General features: G+C 47.4%; 1 protein-coding gene across 1 annotated transcript; it reads left to right on the top strand.

Annotated features, from left to right (window-relative positions):
* Positions 1 to 281: 281 nt before the first annotated feature.
* Positions 282 to 25,393, top strand: LOC137335135 (transcription factor E2F1-like). Its single transcript, XM_068000261.1, has 7 exons — positions 282 to 590; positions 5,743 to 5,833; positions 8,360 to 8,579; positions 14,002 to 14,160; positions 21,605 to 21,719; positions 23,959 to 24,175; positions 24,994 to 25,393. The coding sequence occupies exons 1-7, from the start codon at positions 282 to 284 to the stop codon at positions 25,242 to 25,244; spliced, it is 1,362 nt and encodes a 453-aa protein (XP_067856362.1). The 3' UTR covers positions 25,245 to 25,393.
* The last annotated feature ends 511 nt before the right edge of the window (positions 25,394 to 25,904 follow it).

The raw sequence follows: 25,904 nt of genomic DNA, 5'->3' as shown, positions 1-25,904 counted from the left end.
TCCATGTCTTTTGCTACTGACAGCTTCCTGGATGCGTGTGCGCTGAGCTGAAAGTATCCTTTTAACCTGCATCATCTGCACTGCTTCAGGGACCAAAAGGAACATCTGGGACACTTTTAAACCATTAGAATTTGCAGCTGTTCCGATTTTTTAAAATATAGATTTAATTAAGACTTTTTCTCTCCTTCTTTTCCCCTCCTCCTCCTCCTCCTCCTCCCCCCAGTGGGAACAAGGATCCAAAAAAAAAGGACAAAGACATTTCAAAAAATTGCAACAAAATAATGTCCAAAGAAATGTTACCGGTTGCGATAAAGCCGGAGCCGGCCGCCGATTACCTCCCGCCCGCCGCTGCCCAGACGAGGACAGTGACCGTGTCTTGCTGCGGGGCCGAGGGGCTGATGGGGCAGCCGCTGCTGATTTTCTCTTCCCCAGGAAGTGGCCGAGCTCAAGAGGTAGTGGAGGAGGAGGAGGAGGAGGTGGCGGAGGAGGCTGCTGCTGCTGCTGCTCAGAGGGTCCTACTGTTTGCTGCTACTCCTCAGGGTCCCGGGTCAGCGGAGTGGGGACAGCGGCCGCCTCTGGGACGCCCACCGGTAATCTGATCTGACATGGAGTGTGTGCACGTTGCTGACAAAACACCGGCATTCACCCAGGGGACATTACTGACCGTGTGATTGTGGCTGAGCATATATATCCTTATACCTTTTAGTACTGAGATTATTTCCACTGGATGACTTGTGCATAGATACACTGTCTCTACAACCTATACATTTATCTAGATCATATATCTATATATATATATGCTAATTATACACCCTTACTGACCAAAATACATTGCTTAAGCCATTTTTTCATTTAATTTGCACTATATGTTAAATTGATCAAGAGAGCAACACGGCTCAGTAGTTTAATGTTTGTGTTCAAACTTTTCTTAGAATATTATATGTGATGAGAACTTTTCATATTGGGCTGGATGTTTTAGGTGTTTGGTCATTTTTATAGAAAATCTTGAGTTTTTTTTTACAATAAGTCTTGTCTGTTAACATTCCGGTGTTGGCAAATTATCTTCCACCAGCATTTTATGGATGTGACCTGATGCCATTAAGTGTGTGTGTGTGTGTGTGTGTGTATGTGGGATAATGGCCTTGTATCACATCTTGTTGTGAAGGCTGTTTTTGGGGTTGGGAAGATACACTTCAGTGTAGCTGTGCACGTGTCCTTATAATCTAATAGAAGATCATGCTTGTTCCAGTTATTCACCTTGTTTGCAAAATCTTGTGCTGATTGCTGCAGTGCTACTAAAAAAAGGTCTGATGGCAGTGTATTCAGGTGCTAGAGAGAGCACTACTGACCAGTACACCATGGTTCAAATCCCTTGTCCCTATCCCTTCCTTTCCATCATATACACCTCCCCCCATCCTCAATCAGGGGACTTTAAGTAATGGGTCTGGGCACAGGACCCAGGGAAGCAAAAGTCCTGGACCAGAGATAGGAAAACCAAAGTCCCGCTGGTGTCCCAGACACACAGTTTTCAGGAGAATTCAGCCTCCAGATATTTTGCAGTTTGAATTCTCGTCTCTGCCAGGCCACTGCAGCGACAGTAGGAATTTGAGGCCTAGTCCTCTCGGGTGACTCGTGCAGCTGGAGAGCTAGTTACAGAACTGCATTCAGAAGAGGCCTAAGAACAAACTGGCTGCTGCAAGCACTCTGAACTGAGAAAAGGTGCATCACAGACAGGGAAAGTAAAGAAAAGAACCCTCAACATAACAATTGTCTGTGGGGGGGGGGGGGGGGTTGGGGGAACGGCCAGGAAAAGTACATCCCCTCCACTCTGCTCCCGGTTGATGTTTTTGAGATCAGATAGCTATCATGGAAGGAATCATAGGCACACATAAAATTCATTTAAAAAGGTTATCAGTTTTATTGCAAAAAACGACATTTGCTCAGTTACCTGGAGCTACGACCTGTTAAATTGCCACAGTTTTTCCTTTTGAAGGCGGCCCCTCCACAGATTACTTGCCCAATTCTAATTATTTACTTTTTGTTAAATGTTAAGAGGACCTGGTTCATAGGAGTTCCTGAGATCATCTCTAAAATTGTTGAATCCCTTTGTCAATGATGTCTCATTCATGTTGAGGTCTTGGTAACTCCTTCCTGCTGGTTCCTCTAGTGGAGTTGCCAGCACTTTTAAAAGAAAATATATATATTTTTCTTTAAATAGTGAAATAGGTAGTTTCCTTGGGCTTTAAATACTGAGTCATGTAGAGGGGGGGAAAGGACTCATTTTTGATTTCTGACGTGTTCTAATTTGTCTCCGTACCCCTGGGCTAGAACGACGAGGGCTTGTTCCTGATGGTTTCCCAGTGCCGTCTGCTGGAAAGTGCATGTGGCTTTTGCGTGAGGCCGTGGCTGTGATATCCCCACGAGCGAATAGCACGCTGACACCGTTGGCTAGGCTCACCTCAAAGAAAAGGTCATTTCAAGGATGTGGCGGAGGTCACAGATCTATGGAACTGTATCTCAATATATTGCCACCCTAAGGGGGGAGGAGGTTAGGAGTGAGGAGAGAAGTGGTTTGTTTAGCTGGAATTAATATTGCGTGTCTACGGCCCAGAATTTTCAAAATAAAAGTCTAGCTGCTGGCATGGAATACTTGCAATCTTTACCTATATAATAGTCCTTGCACTCCAAGTGTCTGTCGTTGTCTGAATCGCCTGAGGTATTTTGACACGGTTTCTGATTGCAATGTCATGTACTTAGCAGGGACTAGTGAGATACCGGACCCATTAGAAAGAAAATCATTCTGGAGCTCCTCACTACTTGTGAACATAGTCATACTTCTAGTAATTTAACCTTTTACACAGCGAGTTGTTACGATCCAGAATGCACTGTCTGAAAGGTTGGTGGAAGCAGATTCAGTAGTAATTTTGAAAAGGGAATTGGATCTCGACTTAAAAAGGAAAAATTTGCAGGGCTTTGGGGAAAGAGCAGGGCGAGAGGGATAATTGGATAGCTCTTTCAGAGAGCCGGCACAGGCACGATGGGCTGAATGGCCTCCTCCTGTGCTGCATGATTCTAAACACCGTCACCCTGCTAGAGCTGCCAAATTTAATCTATAGATTCAGCCGTGTTTTATCACCTGTCACAACCTCCTTGGTAAGGTGTGGGACGGTGACCGATCGGCTGCTTGCCCCATCTGTATGGACTGGGTAAGAGGTGGAGCCTGCTGGGTTGAGGATGTGTGCTGGAGTGGCTGAAGAACCAATATACTTGGCCGTAACGGGGTGGGATGTGGATTTAGTTCTGTGATCTGTGCCTCTGCTGACTTCCCTCCACCCACTTTCCCAAAAAAGACACGATGAATTCTGCTCGACCACATTGAAAACATGCCAAAGGGAGTGCAGATGTTTCACAGGCTTGGGAGGGACGACTGTGTGGAGGCTATACTAGCCTGTGCTCATGCACTTCCTAGCCACTGGTTTAACAGAAGAACATAAGAAATAGGAGCAGGAGTAGGCAATACTGCCCCTCGAGCCTGCTCCGCCATTCAATCAAATCATGGCTGACCTTCAACCTCAACTCCAATTGGGGTTGTATTCTCTAGAGTTTCGAAGGTTATGGGGTGATCTGATCGAAGTTTATAAGATATTAAGGGGAACGGATAGGGTGGGTAGAGAGAAACTATTTCTGCTGGTTGGGGATTTTAGGAGTAGGGGGCACAGTCTAAAAATTAGAGCCAGACCTTTCAGGAGCGAGATTAGAAAACATTTCTACACACAAAGGGTGGTAGAAGTTTGGAACTCTCTTCCGCAAACGGCAATTGATACTAGCTCAATTGCTAAATTTAAATCTGAGATAGATAGCTTTTTGGCAACCAAAGGTATTAAGGGATATGGGCCAAAGGCAGGTATATGGAGTTAGATCACAGATCAGCCATGATCTTATCAAATGGCGGAGCAGGCACGAGGGGCTGAATGGCCTACTCCTGTTCCTATGTTCCTAACTCCACTTTCCTGCCCGATTCCCATATCCCTTGATTGTCCCAGAGTCCAAAAATCTATCTATCTCAGCCTTGAATATATTCAACGACTGAGCACCCACAGCCCTCTGGGGTAGAGAATTCCAAAGATTCACAACCCTCTGAGTGAAGAAATTCCTCCTCATCTCAGTCTTAAATGGCCGACCTCTTATCCTAAGACTATGCTCCCTAGTTCTAGACTCTCCAGCCAGGGGAAACAACCTCTCAGCATCTATCCTGTCAAGCCCCCTCAGAATCTTATATGTTTCAATGACATCACCTCTCATTCTTCTAAACTCCAGAGAGTAAAGGCCCATTCTACTCAACTCTCCTCATAGGACAATCCTCTCATCCCAGGAATTAATCTAGGGAACCTTTGTTGCACAGCCTCAAAGGCAAGTATATCCTTCCTTAGATAAGGAGATCAAAACTGTACACAGTACTCCAGGTGAGGTCTCACCAAAGCCCTGTACAATTGTAAGACTTTCTTACTCTTGTACTCCAACTCCCTTGCAATAAAGTCCAACATGCCATTTGCTTTCCTAATTGCTTGCTGTACCGGCATGTTAACTTTTTGTGTTTCTTGTACCAGGACACCCAAGTCTCTCTGGACACCAACATTTAATAGTTTCTCACCATTTAAAAAGTATTCTGTTTTTCTATTCTTCCTACCAAAGCGAATAACCTCACATTTCTGCACATTATACTCCATATGCCACCTTCTTGCCCACTCACTTAACCTGTCTGTATCCCTTTGCAGACTCTTTGTGTCCTCCTCACAGCTTACTTTCCCACCTAGCTTTGTATCGTCAGCAACACGGTCCCTTCATCTAAGCCATTAATATAGATTGTTTGAGTGGCGTCAGAGGAGGGCACCGGCTGCCTTGGGGTGAGCGATGGATGCTCAGCAAAGCTCAGGGAGAAAAATGCCCGGTGTGACTTTCACCCTCACCGTGTGAAGGAAATCTGACCCCCTCTGTAAGGTTAAGTTTACGTGGTATATCCTTTTTTAAAAAAAAAAATCGCACGCACCTTTTAATATTTAAAAGATTTGGCCACTCCCTCTGTGGCGATGCTACTGGCGTAAGTCCATCCTGACAGTGTTGTAATCGCTCAGCCTGCGACATGTCCTAAGGTTTCACTTCCCATTCATCTGAACAGAGGCAAATAGAGGGGGGTCGGGGGGAGGGGGGGGAATCCTTCTCTACTCTTCAGTACTGGGTGCTCTGAGAGATTGTTTTTTAACCAGTGGTTTCACATGATTTATCAGTCAGCTATCTCATCTCAGATACTTTGGGTGGAGGAGGGAGTCGGGATCGTTTGATTCCAACTTCTTCATCACCTCGATTAGCCGCTGTAAAGTGAGGTGTACAGGGACCGATTCCCGTGCGGTGTCTTCATCTCTAATTAAAGGGGGAGCTGCCTGCGTCGTTAAAACGTGGGCCTTAGCAAAAGTAACAAAGCGGATTGTACCGAACCGAGGCGGGTAGATGGAGGTAAGGTACGGATCAGCCATAATCTAATTGAATGGCGGAACAGGCTCGAGGGGCTGAATGGCCTACACCTGTTCCTATGTATGGAATGCAATGGTAATAATAGAATTCTATACAAGGGAGTACTGAGTGCTTAGCCAAAAAGAATCAAAACCAGTGGTAGTCATTTTTAGTTTCCTTTGTTCAAGGTATTCACGAGTGGATCTTCACAAAGTTTCTTTTGATGCTCTGCAGGTGAAGAGGAAGTTGGATCTGGAAAGTGATCATCAGTACCTGGCTATGGAGATGGAGACTCCCAAAGGGAAAGGGAAGCCTTCTGGGAGAGGTATGGTGCGATGTAGCAAACCTGTGAACATGCCATTTTTTCATTTATGCACTAAATTCCCTCTCCAGGAGATAAAGGGAGAGCGGAAGACTTGAGCCCTCCATCCTGCGCTCCCCCCTCTCCCACAAGAAGCCGTGGAAAGCACACGGACCTTATCTTCGGTCATTGCAGCAGTCGGTCGTAAAGCTTCTTTGGCGGTGGCCTGTGTGCCCTTCTGATTGGGGAGTGGAGTGTGGCTGCAGAGGGGGACTTAATAAAATGTTAAACTTTATTGTCTTGGCAGGTGCAAGCAAGGCATACCAATATACGATGCCAGCTCTGCTCATTTTATTGCGTGATAGTTTGCCAGGTTAGTGGGCTGATCCTCTCAGTCGCAGCCCTCGTGCCACTCCTCCAAGAACGCCCATGCCTCAGCCCATCTGCTGCTGAAATCCTCATCCATGCTTTTGTTACCTCCAGACTCCACTATTGCAATGCTCTCCTGGCCGGCCTCTCATCTTCCACCCTCCATAAACTTGAGCTCATCCAAATCCAGGTCAAACATCTTACATTAAATATAACAAACATACAAGTACGTCACAGGTTTTAATAATTGTCAAGCTCAGAATGCTTGCTACTTCAATGCTGCATCCTAACTTGCACCAAGTCCCGTTCTCCCATCATCCCTGTGCTCGCTGACCTACATTGGCTCCCGGTCTGGCAACGCCTCGATTTTAAAATTCCTATCCTTGATTTCAAATCCTCCATGGTCTCGTCCATCCCTGTCTCTGTGACCTCCTCCAGCCTACAACCCTCCGAGATCTCTGCGCTCCTCCAATTCTGGCCTCTTGCGCATCCCCGATTTTAGTCGCTCCACCATTGACAGCCTAACCTTCAGCTGCCTCGTCCCTAAGTTCTGGAATTTTTCCCTAAACCTCTCTGCCTCTCTACCTCTAAGTTGCTCCTTAAAACCTACTTCTTTTGGTCACCTGTCCTAATATCTCTCTCTGTGGCCCGGTGTCAGATTTTGTTTGATAACGCTCATGTAAAACGTCTTGGGACGTTTTACTTCATTAAAGGCGCTACATAAATGCAACATGTTGTTGAATGATGCATTCTGCAGGGCGGGAAATTCCCCGCCTTCTCCTGAGGTTGGCCGGGGTGGGGGTTCCCTGGGCACCAGCTACACTCTGGTACCTGAACTGAAGTGTCCGTTCTTCAAGAATGAGCTCCGATAGCAAGTACCGTGGGGAGCATCGGAACTGAGCCCGATCCTGTTCTGGGTCCGACGGCTGCACATGTACACTCTCCATCGGGGGTTCTTGCATTGTGATCAGGAAACTTGGCTGCTTTTTAAAGGAACATTCTCCTCCCTACCCCAGGGATATTGAGGAAAATGATCGCGCTCTCACAGTTGCCCTTGCGGAGGTCATCGGAGACAGTGGGTTGCACCAGGGCCCTTCCTGGTTTGTACGACTCAGTACCACACCAGGTACTTTTTAAAATTTGTTCATGAAATGTGAGTGACGCTGGTAAACCCCTGCCCAGCCCTAGTTGCCCTGAGTAGCTTGCGAGGCCACTTCAGATGGCATGAAGAGTCAACCATCTGTTGGCCAGACTGGGTAAGGCTGGCACCTCCCCCAGTCTGCAGGATATTAGTGAATCGGTTAGGTTTGACCTCATGACCTCTGGGTTGCTAGTCCAGTTCCATAACGACTACACCACCTATTGGTCCATTGGGGAATCCTTAATTTTTTTTTTAACTTCATTGCGGAATGAACGATTTAATGGTTTGCCATTCAAAGATCTGGAGTTTGCCTGAGATCCCGCTACAAGGGTGGCAAGATTATTTGTCCTCTGATTCTCAGAATTTGCCAGCCCAGTTGCAAACTGTTTTGTTAGGGTGCCAGCCGGGGGCTCAGTGGGCAGCACTCTCGCCTCTGAGTCAGAAGGTCGTGGGTTCGAGTCCCATCCAGAGACTTGAGTACAAAATCTAGGCTGACATTCCAGCGTAATACTGAGGGAGTGCTGCACTGTCTTTTAGGATGAGGCATCAATCCGAGGCTCCAAATGCCCTCTCAGGTGGGCGTAAAAGATCCTATGGCATTATTCAAAGAAGAGCAGGGGAGTTCAGGCCAATACCTCATGTCAACCAGCCATTACCTCATTGCTGATTTTTTCACTGGCCATTACCTCATTGCTGTTTGTGGGACCTTGCTGTGTGCAAATTGGTTGCCGTGTTTCCCTAAGAGACTACACTTCAAAAGTACTTCGTTGGCTGTAAAGCGCTTTGGGATGTCCTGAGGTCGTGAAAGATGATATATAAATGCAAGTTATGGAGTAGTTGAGGCAAATAGCACAGATGCATTTAAGGGGAAGCTAGACAGGCACATGGGGAGAAAGGAATAGAAGGACATGCTGATAGGGTTAGATGAAGTCGAGTGGGAGGAGGCTCGTGTGGAGCATAAACGCCGGCATGGACCTGTTGGGCCGAATGGCCTGTTTCTGTGCTGTAAATTCTGTGAGAGTTCTTTCCTTTTTGTCTAGGTCTGAAGTCCCCAGTGGAGAAGACTCGGTATGATACGTCCCTGAGCCTGATCACAAAGCGGTTTATCCAGTTACTGGGGCAGTCTCCGGATGGCGTGCTGGACCTGAATTGGGCAGCACAGGTCCTCGAAGTGCAGAAGCGCAGAATCTATGACATCACCAACGTACTGGAAGGCATCAAGCTCATCACCAAGAAGTCCAAGAATCACATCCAGTGGCTGTAAGTGTTGAAGCTGAAGATGAACAGCTTAGTTGAGGCGTTTAATGCGTCTGAATCATAGAATGATAACAGCACAGAAGGAGGCCATTCGGCCCATCGTGCCTGTGCTGGCTTTTTGAAAGAGCTATCCAATTAGTCCCGCTCTCCTGCTCTTTCCCTACAGCCCTGCAAATTTTTCTCCTTCGAGTGTTTATCCAATTCCCTTTTTGAAAGTCACTATTGAATCTGCTTCCACCGCCCTTTCAGGCAGCGCATTCCAGATCATCATAACACGTGTAAATAATTAAAAATTCTCCTCCTCTCCCCTCTGGTTCTTTTGCTAATTACCTTCAATCTGTGTCCTCTGGTTACTGACCCTTCTGCCACTAGAAACAGTTTGTCCTTATTTGCTCTATCAAAACCCTTCATGATTTTGTCTGCACCTGGTCTGTGGATGAGTTCGCTGATACCCAACCAGAGCAGCTGCTGGTGCACCATAAGTGGTCTCGGATCACCTGGGTTTGGGAGGGTGGGAAATTTGTCACGTTCCTGCTCAGTGCCCCACCGAGTGACTGCTGCTGCAGAATGTGCGCGAGAATTCTGGTGAGACCAGGCTCAGCTGCGATGCACCCCCAGGTCGAGCAGCCTGCTGAGACTAGGCTAGTGTATGAGGAATGGCTGCTTGGATGCGGCACTGGAGAGGGCTGCTGCTCCCGGGACTGTGCCCCAGGAAGATAAGGGCAATGCCGGGCAAGGAGGGAAGCAAATCGGAAAATACAAAAAGTTTTTTTTAAAAAAATGTCCTACGATGGGAATTATTCAGCTCGTTTTGCCTGTAAGCTTCTTAGGTTGTCGGTAAGGGTTGCTAATTCTCTCTCACTCCTTTGAGAGCTGCACACGATTCTATGGCCATAGGATGGCAGGTGATCTCCTCCTGGGCCCAAGCCAAAGTTGCTGAGGGTGCCCTGGAGTCAGGTGTGTCGGTATTTCCTCTCTTCCAGGTATTGGGAGCTCCTCTCTCCTCCACAGCCCAGCTCAGATAGCTCTTGCTGAAATTGAGACTCCTCCATTGGGAAATTGGTACAAAAAACAATGCTCCATGTTCCCAGCCTGTGGTGCAGTGTGTTGTCATGGAGACTCCCTGCGTTGCTAGGCTTTTTGTTCCCAAACCATCGGAAGTTCCTGCAATCATGCGAGGTCCTCTCCTCGTTCTCTTTGTACCCCTGCCAATAGTATGGGGGTTCTCCCTGTCCCTTTTCCCTCCCCTCCTCCACCAATGATGATGTCTTCCCTTCCTCTTTCCCCCACCCATTGTACACGTGGGTGCTCAGACACACAGAATCTGTAATAAAGGACACTTTCAGGCCTCACCAACGCTAAATTGGCACCTCCGTGTAATTGAGGATGTCAGCCGTGGCTCATTGGGTAGCACTCTCGCCTCTCGAGTTAGGGTTCAAACCCCACTCCAGGGACTTAAGCACCAAATCTAGACTGAGGCTCCCAGTGCAGTACTGAGAGAGTGCTGCACTGTCGGAGGTGCTGTCTTTTGGATGAACCAGTAAACCGAGGCCCTGTCTGCCCTCTCAGGTGGATGCAAAAGATCCCATGGCACTATTTTGAAGAAGAGCAGGGGAGTTCGCCCCGATGTCCTGGCCAATATTGATCCCTCAACCAGCATCACTAAAAACATATTACCTGGTCATTATCACATTGCTGTTTGTGGGATCTTGCTGTGCGCAAATTGGCTGCGGCATATCTCTACATTACAACAGTGACTACATTTCAAAAGTACTTCGTTGAACAGGGAAGTTCTCCTAGTATCCTGATCAACATTTATCCCTCAACCAGCATAATTAAAAATCTGATCATTGATCTCATTGCCGATTGTGGGATCTTGCTGTGCGCAAATTGGCTGCTGCTTTTCATAGATTCTTACAACATAGAAGGAGGCCATTCAGTCCATCGTGCCCGTGCCGGCTCTTAGAAGGAGCTATCTAATTAGTCCCTCTCCCCTGCTCTTTCCCCATAGCCCTGCAAATTTTTCTTTTTCAAGTATTTATCCAATTCCCTTTTGAAAGTTACTATTGAATCTGCTTCCACCGCCCTTTCAGGCCGTGCATTCCAGATCATAATGCTTTTCCCTACATCACAACAGTGACTACACTTCAAAAGTACATCGTTGGCTGTAAAGCGCTTTGGGATGTCCTGAGGTTGTGAAAAACGCTGTATAAAATGCAAGTTTGTTCTTTCTTTGATGTTGTGATTTCTCGGGCTAATTTCCTCTCCAACGTTCAACTGGTCCGGGAGAGAACGCAGAGAGGGAGCACTGTATATAAAGCTCAGTTCTGACTGGCAGTGAGAGACAAAATGCAGAGTCATATGGTGAGGAGGTAGAGTTGCTGTGAACGTGCCAAGTGGGGAATAGGTGAAGGGTGTCATTTGGACCTCTCTCCATTCAGCTTGTGTGTTTGTTTTTTTTGCTAAATCTAAAATTGCGATGAGCCAGTCCCTTCGTTTAGACAGGTTCCGCCTGTGTGTCCCGGTAACTACGATACTGTTGTGCAGGGGAGTCCGGAAGTTTATTGATATTTTGGGTGGGGGCGGGGGGAAGGTATGAGGCAACAGGTTTACCAGTCTTAGCTGGGCCACTGAGGGAAGAAAAAGAAAGCATTGCCCAGGGGCTGGAACCCTTGCCGTGTCCATCTCCCTGTGTGTTGACCAAGGAGCGTTACTGACTGGAGTGTGCAGAGATAACCCTGGGGTTCAATCATTCCAGATCCCTGACAGATGTGTAAATGCAAAGGGGCAGGAGGGAAGCAGATTCAGGGAAGCCCTTTATGATCTCTGCGCTGCTGCTCCAATTCAGGCCTCTTGTGCATCCCCAATTTCCTTTCGCCCCATAACATTGGCGGCCGTGCCTTCAGCTGTCTAGGCCCGAAGCTCTGGAATTCTCTCCCTAAACCTCTCTGCTTCTCTACTGCTTTCTCCTCCTTTTAAGATGCTCCATTAAAACCTACCTCTTTTGGTCACCTGTCCTAATATCGCCTTACGTGGCTCGGTGTCAAATTTTCTCTGATTACGCTCCTGCAAAGTGCCTTGGGATGTTTTACGGTCCACCTGAGAGGGCAGACGGGGCCTCAGTTTAACGCCTCATCCAGAAGACGGCTATATAAATGCAAGTTATTGTTTTATTGTGGGAGAGTTAATGTGGACCCTTAAAGTGACAGCTTCACCAGGCAGCGTCGGTCACTGATGTGCTTTTGAGGTTCGAGAAAGCCAGTTGCACAAGTGCTTCCCGGATGAAAAAATAAGTCCTTTTCTTCCTGGAATTACACGTGCGTGTGTGTGTTCACTCCTCCTGACCCTGCACTCGCAGTGTTAGTAACCTTCGGATTCTGTGTCATCATCCATTTCATAAGTGGAGGGTGGGAGGTCAAGTTAACCTGCTCCCTCCCAGGTACCTGCCAGTGGCGCTTGTTCACAGGCAGAAGGCAGAGCACTTCTCAGTCCTGCTTTCACCTTCTATCCCTCAGTAGGGAGTAGAATAGGAAACTTGGAATGGCAAGACTGAACAGCAACAACAACTTGCATTTATATAGTGCCTTTAATGTAGTAAAACGTCCCAAGGCGCTTCACAGGAGCATTAACTAAATTTGACACCGAGCCACATAAAGAAATATTAGGACGGGTGACCAAAAGTTTGGTCAAAGAGGGAGGTTTTTAAGGAGCGACTTAAAGGAGGAGAGAGAGGCGGAGAGGTTTAGGGAGCGAATTCCAGAGCTTGGGTCCTAGACAGCTGAAGGCACGGCCGCCAGTGGTGGAGTGAAGGAAATCAGGGATGCGCAAGAAGCCGGAATTGGACGAGCACAGAGATCTTGGAGGGTTGTAGGGCTGGGGAGGTTACAGAGAGAGGGAGGGGGCGAGGCCATGGAGGAACCCAGCACCCTGCAGTGCAGTAGATTGGTACCTCTCCCCTTGTTAATTGGCTTCAGTTAATTGCTTACTGAACGAAAATGCTCCTGTGAAGCGCCTTGGGACGTTTCGCTATGCTAAAGGCACTATATAAATGCAAGTTTTATTTCTGGAATAGAAATTACTCTTAAAATGGGGTTTTAGGTTTGGAGGGGGCCTGGTGTAAGAGGGAGTTTAACGTGCTGACCTTTCACCTCTGGGACCTGGCTGTGAATTCAGTTTGGCCGATGGGATGAAAGTCTCTTGCCTTCTCTGTGGGCTGTCAGGGTATTGCACTTTTCCTGGTGGGAATGTATGAAGCATGAGGAACTTTGTGTAGGACAATCCCATTTCGAAGAGGAACAAGAGAGTTCTCCCCGGTGTCCTGGCCAATATTTATCCCTCAACCAACACCTAAAAATAGATTATCTGGTCATTATCACATTGTGGGACCTTGCTGTGAGAAAATTGGCTGCTGCAGATGCAGCCAGATGTTCAGGTACCGGCAGGCTGCTGGTAGCCAGATGTTCAGGTTACAGGAAGTCTTCAAGCTACCTTTTTTTCCTTCTGTTTTTCTGCAGCTATGAAGCTCGTGTGGAGCATAGACCAGTTGGGCCAAATGGCCTGTTTCTGTGCTGTAGACTCTATGTAATTATATAAACCATAGAGGGGGTGGAGAAATGGTTTCTTTTTAAAGGTATTCCCCACCTCCTCCATCCCCAACATGCTGCCAGGCCTCTGAAAATGTCCACTAGGAATTTGCGAGATTGTGCTGCATCTCTGTGTGAGAGAATCTCGTAGATGGGGTTGTTGTTGAGAATCACGATGTGGAGCGAATGAGTGATTTGAGACCCTGACATTACTTGATGTCACTATGCTTCTGTTTCTTAACTATGCTGAAACTGGAATCAACTCGCCCCCTCCAACTGAGTTCGGGAGTTAGTTTTGTTCCTTTATGAGTGAAGAGAATTTACATTTAATTACCTGACACTCAGGCTGGTGAATGGATGACTTGCGCCTCTCCGATTTTCATCGCCCCACCATTGGTGGCCCTAAGCTCTGGAATTCCCTCCCTAAACCTCCACCTCTCTCTCCTCCTTTAAGGCTCTCCTTAAAACCTACCTCTTTGACCGAGCTTTTTTGCCACCTGTCCTAATATCTCCTTATGTGGCTCGGTGTCAAATCTTTGTCTGATTATACTCCTGCGAAGTGCCTTGGGATGTTTTACTACGTTAAAGGCGTGATATAAATGCAAGTTGTTGTTGTCGTGCACTGCCTGGGGAGCCCAGTGCAGCCGGATTATGTCGGTAAATTCAAGAGGGGAGCTGGATGGATGCTCTTTGAGGGAAACGATTGGGAGATGATGAGAGTGGTTGGATGTCTTTTTGGACTTCAGGAGCAGTGTGACTGGTCCTAATCGTCTCCTCCACTCCTGCACGTTCCGGGGCCGCTGAGGGGTTGTGTGGTGACTCTCTGTTCCTTTCTTCTCCAGGGGTGGGAATCAGTTTCTGGACGGAGAGATGGTTGCCCGGTACCAGGCCCTGGTGAAGGAAATCGCTGAGCTGGACGACAGCGATCGGAAGCTGGAGGAGCTGATCCAGAGCTGCACCCTGCAGCTCAAACTACTGACCGAGGACTCTGGGAGCCAGAGATATCCTTACCTGCTGCTCGGGAGATCACTTCCAGCTCCCGACGAGTGGATTGGCTTCCATTTAAACACGTGTCCGTGGATCCTTCGTCTTCTGCGATCGTGTGTTTCGCCCAGAGCTCTTGGTGGCGTGTTCCTTCCTACACCAGCACTCCCGACAGTTCCCTGCACTTTATTTATTTTTTAATTCATTCTCGGGGGGGTCGGGGGGGGTGGGTGGGGGGGGGGAATGTGGCGAGCTGCTGGAATAGCCGGTGTTCAGTGCCCACCCCTAGTTGCCTTTGAGAAGGTGGAGGTGAGCCTTACGTCTTGAAGCGCTGCAGTCCCCGTGAGGTGAAGGTGCTCCCACAGTGCTGTTAGTGAGGGAGTTTTTGACCCAGGACGAATGGGCATTATTAGTCCAAGTTGGGACGGTGTGTGACATGGAGGGGAACTTGGAGGTGATGGTGTTCCCATGTGTCAGCTGCCCTTGTCCTTCTAGGTGGCAAAGGTCGCAGGTTTGGGAGGTGATGTCAAGGAGGCCTTGGCGAGTTGCTGCAGTGCATCCTGTGGATTAGTTCACACTGCAGCCACGGTGCGCTGTTGGTGGAGGGGAGTGGATGTTTAACCTGGTGGATGGGGTGCTGACCAAGCGGGCTGCTTTGTCCTGGATGGTGTCGAGCTTCTTGAGTGTTGTTGGAGCAGCACCCATCCAAGCAAGTGGAGAGCATTCCATCACACTCCTGACTCGTGCCTTGTGGGTGGTGGAGTGGCAGGAGATGAGCCACTTGCCATAGAATACCCAGCGTCTGAACTCTGGGCATGACATCGGTGCCAGTGAGTTGCGGATCAGCGGGCAGCTCTCAAGCTGCCAACATGCGCCCACTACGAACTGTGTTAGTGAGTTTCATTAGAGCAGAATTTAAAACCAGTGGTTTGGAGGGCAAGGGGGCTGTGGAGAGAGAAGGCTGTTTTCTTCAAACTCTTCCATCTGCACACAGCAGCCTAAAGCTAGCCTGACAGATTGGTGTGGGATGAAAGCTTCCCAGTGCCATAGAATTGCATAGACTTTACAGCACAGAAACAGGCCATTCAGCCCAACCGGTCTATGCTGGTGTTTGTGCTCGACAAGAGCCTCCTCCCACCCTAATTCATCTAACCCTATCAGCATATCCTTCTATTCCTTTCTCCCTCATGTACTTATCTAGCTGCCCCTTAAATGCATCTGTGTTAATTGCCTCAACTACTCTATATGGTAGCAAGTTCCACATTGCAACCACAGAATATTTTTTAAATGGTGAGAAACTATTAAATGTTGGTGTCCAGAGAGACCTCGGTGTCCTGGTACAAGAAACACAAAAAGCAGGTACAGCAGGCAATTAGGAAGGCAAATGGCATGTTGGCCTTTATTGCAAGGGAGTTGGAGTACACAAGTAAGGAAGTCTTACTACAATTGTACAGGGCTTTGGTGAGACCTCACCTGGAGTACTGCATACAGTTTTGGTCTCCTTATCTAAGGAAGGATATACTTACCTTAGAGGCATTGCAACAGAGGTTCACTAGATTAATTCCTGGGATGAGAGGGTTGTCCTATGAGGAGAGGTTGAGTAGAATGGGCCTATACTCTCTGGAGTTTAGAAGAATGAGAGGTGATTTCATTGAAACATATAACATTCTGAGGGGGCTCGAGGAGGGAAGCGAAAGAAAATAGCTGCTTAGTAACGCTGGTGGAAAATCTGATTGCACCTAAACAGCAGCTGTAGAAAGCACCAAGGATCTGAAGACTGATCTCTGGCAGATCTGTGGGAGGGTTGAGGAGTGGGACAGACAGACAGACAGACAGATAGAAGAGTCTCTAATCTACTGTTACGCTGGGGTGATTTTATGGGCACCTTGGTCTGTTTGGAAAAGTAAATCTCCACCATCCCTCAGCACGCCAACCCAGAGTCATTGTTTCAAAGTGAAATATAGGCATTTTAAGAGGTTGATCCCAGAGGAAATTTATCACTAATTGATGTGCAGTGGGTCTGGGACAGATCCAGTGCCAGGTATAGGGAGCTGTATATTTGATAGGGTGGATACAGAGAAACTATTTCCTCTGGTGGAGAAGTCCAGAACAAGGGGGCACGATCTTAAAATTAGAGCTAGGCCATTCAGGAGTGAAATTAGGAGTAACTTTTTCACACAAAGGGTAGTGGAAATATGTAATTCTCTCCCCCAAAAGGCTGTGGATGCTGGGGGTCAATTGGAGCTTTCAAGACTGAGAGCAATAGATTTTTGTTAGGTAAGGGTACCAAGGGACCTGGAGCAATGGCGGGTAAATGGAGTTGAGGTACAGATCAGCAATGGTCTAATTGAATGGTGGAACAGGCTTGAAGGGCTGAATGGCCTACTCCTGTTTTAATGTTCCTTTTCTGGTCTAGCTTCAAACCCATTTCCCGGACGTAAGAGGGAGGTGATCTAACTAACTCACTGCACCATCGTGTCCTCCATCAGAGAGAGGCGCTCCAGGGGCTTAATGGAATGGCCTACTCCTGTTCCTATTGACAGCACAGAACACTAGCAGTTGTGTGAGAAGGGAACATAAACTAGTATGTGGTGCCATGGACTTTAGAGGTAGCTTCACACCTCTTGTGTTTACTATGCTCTTCCACACTGTAGGATAACCATGTGACCTTTGGTGAGAGGAACGAGGAGGAGTGTCCTTTTCTCGTGCATCTTTGGAGCCCCGGGCAACAACAAAAATACAGCCGGGGGGTCGGGGGGCGGGGGGGGAAGGAAGAATAAAGAGGCCACATAATGCTTGGATAATAAGAGTCTAAATGGGGTAGAGGAGCAGAGGGATCTGTGGATACAAATACACAAATCACTAAAAGCGACGCATGTTAATAAGACCATAAAAAAGCAACCAAGCACTGGAGTTCATTTCTAGAGGGATAGAATTGAAAAGCAGGGAAGTTATGTTAAACGTGGTTAGACCACACTTGGAGTACTATGAACAGTTCTGGTCTCCATATTATAAAAAGGATATAGAGGCACTGGAGAATGTGCAAAAAAGATTTACTAGGATGATACCAGAACTGAGAGGTTATACGTATCAGGAAAGATTGAACAGGCTGGGGCTGTTTGATCTAGAAAAGGGAAGACTGAACAATGACCTGATAGAGGTCTTTAAGATTATGAAAGGAGTAGACGTAGAGAAGATGTTTCCACTTGCGGGGGAGACCAGAATGAGGGGCCATAAATGTAAGATAGTCACTAATAAATCCAATAGGAAATTCAGGAGACACTTCTTTACCCAGAGAGTGGTTGGAATGTGGAACTTGCTACCAGAAGGAGTAGTTGAGGCGACTAGTGTAGATAAACACATGAGGGAGAAAGGAATAGAAGGATATGCAGATAGGGTTAGATGAAGGAAGGAGGTTTGTGTGGAGCATAAACACAGGCATGGACCTGTTGGGTCGAATGGCCTGTTTCTCTGCTGTAAGTTCTATGTAACAACAACTTAAACTTCAATGGCATTTTTCCCGTAACAAAATGTCCCAAGGTGTTTTACAGGGTGGGGGTGAGAGGGGGGTGGACAGTGAGCAGGAAGTAGACACATTGGGGGAGGTTAACGATGGCCAGTGATGTAAGATTTGAGGAGGTGGAGAGATTGAGAGTGTAGGGATGTAATGACTGAGGGCAGTGGAGCAGAGCGAGGGCGAGACACATGGTAAAAGAGAGCTGAAAGAGCAGAAGGTGCTAGCTGAACTGTGGGGCTGGAGAAGATTGCAGAGGCAGGGTGGAGCGAGGCCATGGAGAGATTTATAAAAGGGGGAGAGGATTGTAAAGCTGATCTGCTGGGGATTGGAGAGCCAATGGAGGTAGGTGAGGATTGAGAGGTGGGACTGTGTGAGGTGGGGTTCGGGCCAGAGTTCTGGGTCAATTGACGTTTGTGTAGAGTACAGCTGGGGAAGTCAACAAGGAGGGAAATCCCTGAGGTGGCAAAAGTAGGCGGATTAGGTAGGGGTGCAGGCAACTGACGTCCCAAGGGTGGAATTAGATGGCCGTGATGATGGACTGGGATTGGGGTTTGAAGCTGAGCTCCCTATCGGTTCAGTCTGAGCAAACAGCTGGAGAGGTAGATGGATCCAATGCCTGGTAATAGAGTGTGGCATTGATGGGATCTGATGGGAGTAGTGAGATGCAAAGGAGGAAGCAAAGTTCCCTTGGGAACAACTTTAGCAGTTAACAGAAACACAGAGAGGGTCATTTTAACCAAATCCACCCTTTGGGAACCTGATGGGATCGGGTGGAACGCTGGTTTTACACCCCTCCCAATTTTACTCCCCATTGAAATCAACGGGGTGTAATATTGGGCGGGGTGTAAAAGGTTAAAATTACCCCCAAAGTGTGAGTGATAAAATTGATCCACTCAGGTCCACGGATCTAACCAGATCCAGAGCAAATGATGGATTTATACAGAGGTACTCTTATCTAATCCTTAAATTATACATAGACATAGAGCCTACAGAAACAGGCCATTCGGCCCCACAGGTCCATGCCGGTGTTTATGCTCCACACTAGCCTCCTCCCTCCTTCATCTAACCCTATCAGCATATCCTTCTATTCCTTTCTCTCTCGTGTTTATCTAGCTTCCCCTTAAATGCAGCTATGATACTTGCCTCAACTACTGCTTGTGGTAGCGAGTTCCACATTCTAACCACATTCTATTGATAAAGAGGGAGAAAATTGAATATAAGAGTAAACTAGCAAGAAATATAAAAACAGATTGTATGTAAGAGCTTCTACAAGTATATAAAAAGGAAGAGATTAGCGAAAGTAAGTGTGGGTCCCTTAGAGGCAGAGACAGATGAAATTATAATGGGGAATAAGGAAATGGCAGAGAAGTTAAACATTTTGTATCTATCTTGTAGGAGACACAAAAAATGTACCGGAAGTAGTGGGGAACCAAGGGTCTAATGAGAGTAAGGAACTTAAAGTAATTAAGATTAGTAAAGAAAAAGTACTGGAGAAATTAATGGGACTAAAAGTTGACAAATCCCCTGGACCTTATGGCCTACATCGTAGGGTTTTAAATGAGGTGGCTGCAGAGATAGTGGATGCATTGGTTTTGACCTTCCAGAATTCCCTAGATTCTAGAATGGTCCCCGTGGATTGGAAGGTATCAAATGTAACCCTACTATGCAAGAAAGGAGGGAGAGAGAACACAGGGAACTGTAGGCCAGTTAGCCTGACATCAGTAGCAGGGAAAATACTAGAATCTACTATTAATGATGTAGTAACAGGGCAGTTAGAAAATCATGATATGATTAGGCAGAATCAACACGGTTTTATGAAAGGGAAATCGTGTTTGACAAATCTATTAGATTTTTGAGGGTGTAACTAGCAGGGTAGATAAGGGGGAACCAGTGGATGTAGTATATTTGGTTTTTAAAAGGCATTCGATAAAGGTGCCACACGAGAGGTTGTTACACAAGATTAGGGCTCATGGGATCGGGGGTAATATATTAGCATGGATTGAGGATTAGTTAATGGACCGAAAACAAAGAGTATGTATAAACGGGGCATTTTTGGGTTGGCAGGTTGTAACTAGTGGGGTGCCGCAAGGATCAGTGCTTGGGCCTCAGCTAGTTACAGTCTATATCAATGACTTAGATGAGGGGACCACGTGTAATGTATCCAAGTTTGCTGACGAAACAAAGCTAGGTGGGAAACTAAGCTGTGAGGAGGACGCAAAAAGGCTGCAAAGGGATATAGACAGGTTAAGTGAGTGGGCGAGAAGGTGGCAAATGGAGTATAATGTGGGGAAATGTGAAATTATCCACTTTGGTAGGAAGAATAGAAAAGCAGAATATTTTTTAAAAGGTGAGAGACTAAGAAATGTTGGTTGTCAGAGGGATTTGGGTGTCCTTATGCACAAAACACAAAGTTAACATGCATGTACAGCAAGCAATTAGGAAGGCAAATAGTACGTTAGCCTTTATTGCAAGGGGTTTGGAACATAAGAATAAGGAGGCCTTTCTGCAATTATATAGGGCTCTGGTGAGACCACACCTGGAGTACTGTGTACAGTTTTGGTCTCCTTACCTAAGGAAGGATATACTTACCTTAGAGGGAGTGCAACAAAGGTTCACTGGAATGATTCCTGGGATGAGAGGGTTTTCCTATGAGGAGAGATTGAATAGAATGGGCCTATATTCTCTGGAGTTTAGAAGAATGAGAGGTGATCTCATTGAACCTTATAAAATTCTTAGGGCTTGACAGTGGTAGAAGCTGAGAGGCTGTTTCCCCTGGCTGGAGAGTCTGGAACTAGAGATCATAGTCTCAGGATAAGGGGTGGCCCATTTAGGACCAAGATGAGGAAAAATTTCTTCACTCAGAGGTTTGTGAATCTTTGGAATTCTCCACCCCAGAGACTGAGATCGATAGATTTTTGGACACACTGCCTTTTTCAAGAGATGTGGGGATAGGGCGGGAAAGTGGAGTTGATGTAGGAGTTCAGACATGATGTTATTGAATGGTGAAGCAGACTCAAGGGGCCTTATGGCCTACTCCTCCTATTTCTTATGTTCTAACCACTCAGAAGTTTCTCCTGAATTCCCTATTGGATCTTTTGGTGACTGTCTTATATTTATGGCTCCTAGTTTTGGTCTCCCCCACAAATGGAAACATCTCTATGTCTACCCTATCAAACCCCTTTATAATCTTGAAGACCTCTATCAGGTCACCCCTCAGCCTTATTTCTAGAGAAAAAAGCCCCCACCTATTCAGCCTTTCCTGATAAGTATATCTTCTCAGTTCTGATATCATCCTTGTGAATCTTTTTTGCACCCTCTCCAATGCCTCTATATCCTTTTTGTAACATCAGAACTGTTCACAATACTCCAAGTGTGGTCTAACCAAAGTTCGATACAAGTTTAACATAAACTTCTCTGCTTTTCAATTCTATCCCTCTAGAAATGAGCCCCAGTTGCTTGATTTGCCTTTTTTTATGGCTTTATTAACCTGCGTTGCTACTCTTAGTAATTTGTGTCTTTCTGGAATGTGGGTTGAAATCTCAGCTCAGACTGCTGGGGATGAAATATTTCCCTCTTCTCCTCCCCGTCCCCTCTCCAGACAATGCACATTGTCACATTGGCCCAGTTGCCATCGCACTGCACCTACCCCGAGCTATACCCCCGCCTGATACTGATACTGAACGCAAACTGTGGCAGAGCAATCCATTCCCCAGAGCTGAAGCTCACTTTGATGAATGACCTCTGTGTTTTAACTTGCAGAAGTTGACCAGAGCACTGCAGGGACTTGCTGACACCACGGTTGGTCCTCTGTTAGACGCTCTATTAAGACTGGTACCAAGGCAGCTTTTGGTTATGGTGCAGAGGTGGTTGTGCAGTCTTTAAAAAAGGTGGAACATGTTATTTCTGTCATTCGAAGATTATTCCTTGACCTTTCATCATCGCACGTTTGCCTACGTAACTTGCCAAGACTTGCGCAGCATTGAAGACTTGGCTGAAGAGATGGTGATGGTGATTAAAGCCCCTGCTGACACCAAGCTGCAGGTGACTGATCCCAATGAGGTAAGGAATGGTAATGGAAAGCACTAGAGTACTTCAAAGGGGCCGAATTCAACCAGACCACTTGCCTGAACCCTACCTCACGAGGGTTGCCAATCCTCCAGGATTGTCCTGGAGTCTCCAGGAATTGAAGATTAATCTCCTGGATACTGCTGTGAGCAATCCCAGGAGAAAAATCATAGGGGCATTAAAAAGAATGGTGTGTTTTTTTTTTCCTTTTCTTTGAACACTTTCATTTATTAGTTATAAAAATATTGGAGGTGGAAGGCCGTTTGACTGACAGTCAAGAATCATCCAGTTATGTAAGGATGAGCCTGTTCGATTTCAAATCGGCGTGGGAAGGCAGTGCTCCCTGAGGATGGACGTGTCGGGCGACCGGTGCGTGGGGGCGGGGCTGTTGGAGGCCGGAGGTCATGCGGTGAAACCTCCAGGAATACGTCCAACCAGAGTTGGCAACCCTATACCTCACACAATCCCACATCTCAGTCCTCACGCACCCCCACGGCCAGGGTGGGGTTGGGGGGGCCGGTAAATACCTGTGTGCTGTACCTCAGCATATTACGACTACCTCTTCCCCCAGATCAGGTAAAGCAGATACTCTATAATGGTGACTAGGTGCTTCCTGTCGAGGGGGGCAGAATTGGTGGCTGAGTTTCTCTAGGCCCTGTGTGGTTATAGAGCAATGCTGCACAAAGCAATGGTGCCAACCAAAATGTGGGTGAGGTGAGGGCAAATCGGAGAGATGACAGACTTTAATGTTTATGTTGCAAAAATGTTGCTCCAATCATTAGAAGGTTGACTGTAATCCAGAGGTGGGTGTGTGTTGGCATCTTGGTTTTGTGATGTGTCGGGTCTGATAGATTTTATCTGGAGCAGTGGAGGAGGTCAGACTATTTTGTGCTGCCCCTCCCCCCCCCCCCCCCCCCACCCCTGGTTATGTGGCTATCCTGATCCCAACCCCATTTGATTCTTGTCCCACAAGGATGACCAACATCTGGCACGATGGGAAGATGCATTCCCTTCCAGTTTGTCCCCTGCCGTCTGCCCGGGTATTGGCAACAGTCGCCCTCTGGACTCGCCCAAGTGGCTATTCTTCAGGTCCTGGACTCTTGAGCGTTAGCAGGCTATTGGGACCTGCGGGGTGCTTTGTGGCCAAACCTGATCCTGTTCACTGAGGTACTGTTCCATGGGTCCCACCCGTCCTCTGTTAGCTTGCCCAAGTGATGATACTTTGTTTGTGAGCCTGGATTGTGGATCACAGGATGATGGGGGGCGGGGGGTAGAGGGAGGTAGGAGGGTGTCAGCTGATGCTTGTATACCAGTAGAGGGTCATTGGATAGTGACCAAGAGCGGGCTGACTATTTGTTCCATTGCCTCCTGCCCCCGAACCTACTCCAAAAGCATTGAAACCAACAGTAATATCCCAACTATGGCCATTCCTGAGATCAGCTCACATAGGAACAGGAGGCGGCCATTCAGCCCCTCGAGCCTATTCCACCATTCAATGAGATCATGGCTGATTTGTATTCTAACTCCATCCACCCACCTTGGCTCCATATCCCTTAATACCCTATCGATCTCCAATTTAATATTATTAATTGAGCGAGCATCTACTGCTTTCTGTAGGAGAGAGTTCCACACATCTACCACCCTCTGTGTGAAGAGGTGTTTCCTAACTTCTCCCCTGAATGGCCTGGCCCTGATTTTAAGGTTATGTCCCCTTGTCCTAGACTCACCCACCAGCGGAAAAAGTTTCTCTCTATCTACCCTATCAATTCCTTTCAAAATCCTAAAAACCACAATCAAATCACCCCTTAACCTTCTATATTCCAGAGAATACAAGCCTAGTTTATATTTAATCTCTCATAATTTAACCTTTGAAGCGCTGGTAACATTCTGGAGAATCTGCGCTGCACTCCTTCCAAGGCCAATATATCCTTTCTAAGGTGGGGTGCCCAGAACTACACACGGTACTCCAGATGTGATCTAACCAGGGCTTTGTATAGCTGTAGCAAAACTTCCTCCCCTTTTATATTCTAGCCGTCTAGTTATAAAGGCTGACGTTCTAGTCGTGTGTTTTTTTTGGACCTGACCACTACGTTTTAGTGATTTCTTTTGTCTCTTTTCCCACGTGGGGTCGTGCAGTTAGCCGTTGAGGCACTGCGGGAAACCAGTGATCTGATTGCGGTAAATTGGGGCACTCGCGGAATCTGTAACCCTGTGCGTTTGTCTCTGTCTGAAGGCGTTGCAGATTTCGTTGCAAAGCAGCAAAGGGCCCGTGGACGTGTTTCTTTGCCCCGAGAGTGGCTCAGGCACCTGCAGTCCTGTGAAGGCCCTCAGCAGTCCCGTGAAGGTCAGTCCCGTCAGGACCAACAGCCCTCGCAAAGTCACCCATCAGGAACTAATAGGCAGCACTACCCAGGGCACGACCCTATCGTCATCTTCAAGTCATGACCAAGGTCTGTATAATTTTTCTTTCCCCCCCCCCCCCCCCGCCCCCCCGCCCCACCTTCCCTTCTCTTTAGATCCTTTCAAATGCCTTGTCAACTGTGGCTCAGTGGGTAGCACTCCCTCCTCTGAGTCAGAAGGTTGTGGGTTCAAGTCCTACTCCAGAGGCTTGAGCACAATATCTAGGCTGACACTCCAGTACAGTACTGAAGGAGTGCAGCACTGTCGGAGGTGCCGCCTTTCAGCTGAGACGTTAAACCGAGGCCCCGTCTGCTCTCTCGGGTGGACGTAAAAGATCCCGTGGCACTGTTTAGAAGAAGAGCAAGGGGAACTCTCCCCGGTGTCCTGGCTAATGTTTATCCCTCAACCAACACCCAGAAAAGATTATCTGATCATTATCGCGTTGCTGTTTGTGCACAAATTGGCTGCTGCGTTTCCCTACATCACAGCAGTGACTACACTTCAAAAGCACTTCATTGGCTGTAAAGCGCTTTGTGACATCCTGAGGTCGTGAAAGGCGCTATATAAATGCAAGTTCTTTCTTTCTGCCTTTCTAAAAGCGTCTTATGTGACGTTTCCAGTCTATGCAAATTGTGGGAGCTGTGGATCTGTGCAACACAAGTCTCCGATCAATCCCCACCTCAAGCATTCATTTGCCAACGTGCCTTCGTTTCCTTTGAAAGTTTACATTTTAATTGTGGTTGGCTGCGACTGGCGGCAATTTTTTACCTGACGATTTCTCTTTAGGTGTTTATGGGATGGAGGAGGGAAGGTCCGATTACTTCTTTTTTCTCCTTTCTGCTAACACTTAACTCTTTTGTATTTGCAGGGACACTACTCGCAAGTAATACATCTTCACCATTAGCAGGAGTTATGGACATTAACCTTTCACCTTTGACCTCAGCTGCCACCCTACTACAGCAGACGGAAGACGTCCTGCCCTCAATCCCGTTTGACGACACGTTTGTCAACCTCTCCCCCCCGCTTTTTCAGGACTACCATTTTGGTCTAGACGAAGGCGAGGGCATCAGCGAATTGTTTGACTGTGACTTTGACACTTTGCAGCCTCTGGAGTTCTGAATGAGTGTTTGTTTGTTTGTAGGTAAGTTAAATGCAAGTCTGTGTTGTCCTGCGCCCGGAATGTTCGAGAATACTTCCCGATTCCCTCGTGCACCCCCGCCCCTCAGAATTGTCTGGATTCATCCGAATTTCCCTATAGACCACTTGAGGACAAAAAAAAAGAATGATTTCTGTACCTATTACGACCTGTGCCAATCGAGGGGATTTTGAGGAGACGTTGGTTGAATATTTCTGGTTTGTGCGCATTTGCTCATTCCCTGTTTTCCGCTACGTACAAAGGAGCCCTTCCTCGTGTCTCCTCCCACCCCACCCCACCCTCTCCTTCACAGGAGCACAAAGTGCACTTTCCCCCCCCCCCGCCTCCCTCCTCCCTGGTGTCTCCACACCCCATCTGCAACGGAGAGGCCCAGCCTCGCTGAACGAACTGGCTGCGGAAGAAGGCGGGCAAGAGTCTTGCTTGGGTTACTGGTTCGAACTCTGCTCAGCGCCTCAACAGGGAACTTGCCGTGTAAACGATGGTGGGGAGGGGGGCATCGCAGTACGAGCGTAAAGCACTGTGGCGTAAACTAAAAATTAACTTTGAAGGTGCGTGGTTCATCGAGCGCCCGCTCCTAACGCTGTTCTCTTTAAGCCCCTGTTCCAGATTCCTCACATTGCTCC

Source organism: Heptranchias perlo, chromosome 19 (genome assembly GCF_035084215.1).
Source record: "Heptranchias perlo isolate sHepPer1 chromosome 19, sHepPer1.hap1, whole genome shotgun sequence".
Taxonomy (NCBI): domain Eukaryota; kingdom Metazoa; phylum Chordata; class Chondrichthyes; order Hexanchiformes; family Hexanchidae; genus Heptranchias; species Heptranchias perlo.
The sequence above is the reverse complement of the archived record's forward strand: the minus strand, read 5'-3'. Positions and strand labels throughout refer to the sequence as shown.

What these genes read in the sequence shown, in the direction of transcription:
- LOC137335135 (XM_068000261.1), top strand. Translation starts at nt 282, where the DNA reads ATGTCCAAAGAAATGTTACCGGTTGCGATAAAGCCGGAGCCGGCCGCC. An exon ending in CGCCTCTGGGACGCCCACCG is followed by an intron (nt 591 to 5,742) that starts GTAATCTGATCT and finishes GATGCTCTGCAG; the next exon opens with GTGAAGAGGAAGTTGGATCT. An exon ending in AAGAATCACATCCAGTGGCT is followed by an intron (nt 8,580 to 14,001) that starts GTAAGTGTTGAA and finishes TTTCTTCTCCAG; the next exon opens with GGGTGGGAATCAGTTTCTGG.